Below are 5,166 nucleotides of genomic sequence, written 5' to 3' on the forward strand. Positions count from 1 at the left end.
ATTATTGCTGTGAAGAAAAAAAATAACAAGTGTACAGTCAAGTGGGAGCAACTTTATTGCTTGACAGAGTAAAGCGTGGCCTACTCTTAAAGTATTCGTGTCAGAAGGAAATAATTAATAGGATTTGTAATTCATTACAATTTATGAGCATACGATAGAAGAGATTCGTTACCAGATTGGACTTTGGAGCCGCGCCAAACTTTCTAGTTATTAATCCGCCTGCCGTTGTCTATCTCAGGACTTTTAGCAAAGCTTTTCACCCAAGCCGCCTCATTATAATTATAAACTCAAATAAGAATCTAGTATTGATTTAACTTTTTATGTAAACAGATTAATAAATTATTTTAATTATTTAATCAACAACTTTGTGTAATAATTCAACGGGTTAAAGTTGAGATCGTGGGTTTAAATTATTATATCAAATTTAAAGATAATTCTAAAAAAATTTCAATAATCTAAATATTTTTTTTTTCAAGTTCTAAATTTTTTTTATCCAAACTTTCATGATAGCGGAACCAGTTTATTACTATAAGTTATAATCACCGCGGTGAATCTTTTTGCCCCTTCTCCTTTGATTAAATAATTAGTAGATTAACTCTAGCTATAATTTAACTGGTCAAGTTCTAGATTTATTCTTTAAAGATCACTAGTTCGAGTCTCACAAACTTTAGAGTCATTGGAGGCTTACATGATCATTAACTTCAAGGTCTGTGAGATTAGTCGAGGTACGCGCAAACTAGCCCGAACATCCATATTAATAACAATAAAAAAAACTACAGATTTATCTCTTCATCTATTACTTTAATATTTTTTTAGCATCAGTGTTATCTTAGATTTGTGTTCTATGCTTTGCCGTGGAAAAAAAATGAAAAAAAATACTAGGAAAACAAAATCCGAGAATTAAGTTATTTTTAAAAAATAATTTTCTTAGAAGATTTATTTATTTTTAATTTTAATTAAATTTTTCTTTTACATTTGTTCTTTTCTCGTGAAAAGATTAACATGAATTTAAAGAAGAAAAATCAAATTAAGATTCATCAAAAATAAATAAACATAACTCTTAGGCTACTGGATTTCAAATCTTACGGTTAGTATTAGAAATATCCTGACACTCGCTTTTTAGTTTTTACTTTGTGAGAATTCCTTCGCTGAACTGAAAATAATCCAATACCACGATCTCTTTTATCTAGAATATTTCTAAGAAAACGAATTTTTATAAATACTAATTTTAAAATTAAAAGGAAAAGTTAAAGAAAGAAATCAAACCTAATCCATATCAATTACAAATTTTTATATAAAAAAGGTTCGAATATGAAACCCTGTAAAAGGAAGAGATACAGCAATGCTAATTGATATTTAATTTATTTAAATCCGTTTGTTTTTATATTTTATAAATAATTTTGAAAAAAATAATATTTTTATATCAGTTTTTTAATATGTTGTTGTTGAAATTAATTTAAATATTTTTTTTTAGAACAGTAGATAAGATATTATTTTTTATTAATGTGGATGTTCGGGTCAGTTTACATGTATCTTAACTGATTATATCTATATTAAAATTAATAATTATATAAATTTTTAATGATTTTAAAATTTTTAAAAATTAAATTAATAATTTTTTAAAAGCAAACTTATAACTTATAACAGGAAGAATTCAGTACATAAGACATCCTCAGTACAGGGCAAATTAGCTTTTGCTGTACATGTGTATCCCAAGATGGAACGTCATGTAAATATGACCACAGGGGATGTGTCCACCACGTGGCCTTAGTCAACTGTGTAAAAAGCAGAGTCAAAAAAAGCACACGTAGAACCTCATATTGCGTATAAATAAGCAGCTGCTCCTTTGATTGAAGCAAAGACTCAAGAAATTAACCAAACCATGGCCAGAGCTGCTATGTCCTTTACCTCTCTTCTTCTGATTTCTTCTCTCTTTCTAGCTTCTTGGTTTTGTGCCACTGAAGCACAAGGCACCATCCCTATAGAGAATGGCCTGTCATGGACATTCTACAAGTCTAAATGCCCTAAAGTTGAATCCATTATAAGGAAACAGCTGGGAAAGGTGTTCAAGAAGGATATCGAACAAGCTGCTGGCTTGCTTCGTCTCCACTTCCATGATTGCTTTGTTCAGGTTACAGGATATTTCATATATTCAAAACTCATCTTGGCATTTACTATTTTGTTCAGTTGCGAAGTTCACTATTTTTGATCAATGAATTAATATCTAAAAATTAACTCTGCAGGGATGTGATGGTTCGGTATTGCTTGATGGATCGGCGAGTGGTCCAAGCGAGCAGGACGCCCCTCCCAACCTGACCTTGAGAGCAAAGGCGTTTGAGATCATCGAAGACCTACGCCGGCGCGTGGAAAAGGCTTGCGGCCTTGTCGTCTCCTGTTCTGATATTCTTGCGCTTGCAGCCCGTGACTCTGTTTACCTGGTGAGTCGACTTGAATCACTCTCTGTTATCGTAGTTTTTGATAATGATCCTAGCTAGCTAGCATGGAGCACATGATTTAATACCATCTCCTGTATCGTTAGATACACATCCGTATATAGTCCAGCCATATTCTTGAGAGTCGAGTCTAAATCGAGATTTTTTTTTTGAAAAATAGCTTTTTTCCATATTTTTTTTTGAAAAAGTAGAGTAATTGATTTTTTTCCCCAAAAAATAGCACACTTAATAAATTAATTTGAAAACAATGTAATTAATTATCTTTCTTTAGGAAATATAGGAATGAGATTTGGGTTCATTGATTTTAATAATACTATTAAAAATTAGCCTAATTATGGCTCTTGTTAGATGTTAAGTAACTTATTTTTATAACATAAAAATAATATATTGAGAAATTAAACGTTCAGTATAAAGCTTAGATTTTTAAAATAAAATTGAATTTTAATTATCGAAATTTATTATGGTATTTCAGGAATAAGTGTTAAATAATTAATTGCACATGAAATAATTACAAATAGAAGATTACGAGTAAGTCAAGTCTTTCTGTCCCCCATATAATATATGTCCTGCAACTAGGGGCATAAAATGTGACTGATAAGACCAGATAAGCTTATCCAATGTTATTTTCAGAGCTTAGATATCCGCCTGTCGATTTCTATCCAGTTAGTTGATCAGTGATTGCGAGAGGCAAATTAATTCCTCATAATCTTTTAAAATCCTATTAATTCTCGGTTTTGTATTTTAAAAATGTTTTTAAAAAAATTAATTTTTTTTATTTTTTATTTCAAATTAATATTTTTTTAGTATTTTCCCGATTATTTTGATGGGTTGATGTTAAAAATAATTTTTAACAAATAAAAAAAATAATTTTTTAAAACTTTTCCACATGAAAAACACTTTGAAAAACAACTATACTCTCATACACACTAAATATTATAATTAGTAGCGATTGTTTATTTAAATATTTTTTACTTAAAAATATATTAAAATAATATTTTTTAAAATTTATTTTTACTTTAATATTAATATATTAAAATAATCTAAAAATACTAAAAAAAAATTTAAAATTTTTTATTTTTTTTCAAAAATACTCTTTCCCAGCAAAATTATTATTATGACTTTCTTGTGACTTGTCATGATCATTAAACACATATAAAGGGTGTGTATATGCATGGCTCCTTGAGTTCTGCTTTGTTAAAAAAATATTTTTTTATTTTCAAATTAAGTTTTAGATTTTTTTATGTTGATAATAATTTTTTTATTCTTTTTTTTTTTAAAAAAACATTTTGTATCACATTCTCCGTGTGTGTGTAATGAATCAATAAAATTTCTTTCGGTAACAAGTCATTACTCATAACCAAAGCTAATCCTTTTTAACTTCTATGCATTTTGTCTACTGCAGTCTGGTGGCCCAGATTATAATGTTCCCTTGGGAAGGCGAGACGGTCTAAAATTTGCAACTCAAAATGAAACCTTAGACAACCTCCCGCCACCCTTTGCTAACGCCGACACAATTCTCTCATCTCTCGCCACCAAGGGCTTCGATGCCACCGACGTGGTAGCCCTGTCCGGTGGCCACACCATCGGTATAAGTCACTGCAGCTCTTTCACTGACCGCCTCTATCCAACCCAAGATCCTACAATGGACAAAACCTTTGCCAACAATCTCAAGGAAGTTTGCCCCACAAGAGACTTCAATAACACAACCGTGTTGGATATTCGATCTCCTAATAAATTTGACAACAAGTACTATGTTGATCTCATGAATCGCCAAGGCCTGTTTACTTCAGACCAGGACTTGTACACGAACAAGAAGACAAGGGGCATTGTCACTAGCTTTGCTGTTAATCAAAGTTTGTTCTTTGATAAGTTTGTGGTTGCAATGATCAAAATGTCACAGCTCAAGGTCTTGACAGGAAATCAAGGTGAAATCCGCGCCAGTTGCGAGGAGAGAAATTCAGGCTACAGTTACTTGGAGTCTGTGGTGGAAGAGGGTCTCGACGCACTGTCCGGATTAATATGAAAGAAGTAAATTCTAATAACATGAAAGGCCAAATTCCAATAGCTAGATAAAAAATGTTGGGTCGTTGTGCACTTGTTAATTATGGGTTTGTTGCTGTTTTTTTTTTTTTTTACAAAATGCTGATGCTATCTTCTTCTGACAACCTCAATTCTGCTTGTTCTTAATAAAATAGTCGAGGATGTAACATATGAGTTTGGATGGCTAATAGGACGTTGGCTTTGTCAAAGTTTTATAATTTATAATTACGGTTTGTTCTTGACTAAAGATGAGATTTGTGTTCCTAGTGATTAGCCCTCTCCCATCGCTCTCTTTGTGTCAAGGCTAAGCAAATCCCAAATGGGCATGCGTTTTAGTTTTCCAAATAGGGTTGTCTATGGCCCATCGATCCATGTCACAAATTTTTAGTTACATTCCTGGATTGGACCATCTGATATGCTCTAATCCAGATTTTTTTTATAAATTTTTTAAGCTAACTAGTATAGCTCAAGTGATCAGGTTTTAGATTTATTTTTCAAAACTCACCGATTCAAGTGCCACAAACCTTAGGTCACTGGAAACTTATATAATCGTCAACTTCAGGATCTCAAAAAATCGTCAACTTCAGGATCTCAAAAAATTAGTTGAGTTGTGTAAATTAACCCGAACACCTACTATTAACAAAAAAATAAATAAATCCAAGTCCTTTTTTAA

At 31.3% G+C, this 5,166-nt stretch overlaps 1 protein-coding gene across 1 annotated transcript; it reads left to right on the forward strand.

The window, feature by feature from the left end:
• The first annotated feature begins 1,845 nt into the window (after positions 1–1,845).
• LOC7469240 (peroxidase 12) lies at positions 1,846–4,740 on the forward strand. The gene is made up of 3 exons (XM_002306679.4): positions 1,846–2,131; positions 2,244–2,438; positions 3,856–4,740. The coding sequence occupies exons 1-3, from the start codon at positions 1,883–1,885 to the stop codon at positions 4,474–4,476; spliced, it is 1,065 nt and encodes a 354-aa protein (XP_002306715.1). The 5' UTR covers positions 1,846–1,882; the 3' UTR covers positions 4,477–4,740.
• The last annotated feature ends 426 nt before the right edge of the window (positions 4,741–5,166 follow it).

The sequence above is a fragment of the Populus trichocarpa genome, chromosome 5 (assembly GCF_000002775.5).
Source record: "Populus trichocarpa isolate Nisqually-1 chromosome 5, P.trichocarpa_v4.1, whole genome shotgun sequence".
NCBI classification, from domain to species: Eukaryota; Viridiplantae; Streptophyta; class Magnoliopsida; order Malpighiales; family Salicaceae; genus Populus; species Populus trichocarpa.

Excerpts from the sequence above, each read along its gene's own strand:
- LOC7469240 (XM_002306679.4), top strand. The coding sequence starts at position 1,883 with ATGGCCAGAGCTGCTATGTCCTTTACCTCTCTTCTTCTGATTTCTTCT. Across the intron at positions 2,132-2,243 it reads TCCATGATTGCTTTGTTCAG|GGATGTGATGGTTCGGTATT; the intron begins GTTACAGGATAT and ends TTAACTCTGCAG. Across the intron at positions 2,439-3,855 it reads CCCGTGACTCTGTTTACCTG|TCTGGTGGCCCAGATTATAA; the intron begins GTGAGTCGACTT and ends TGTCTACTGCAG.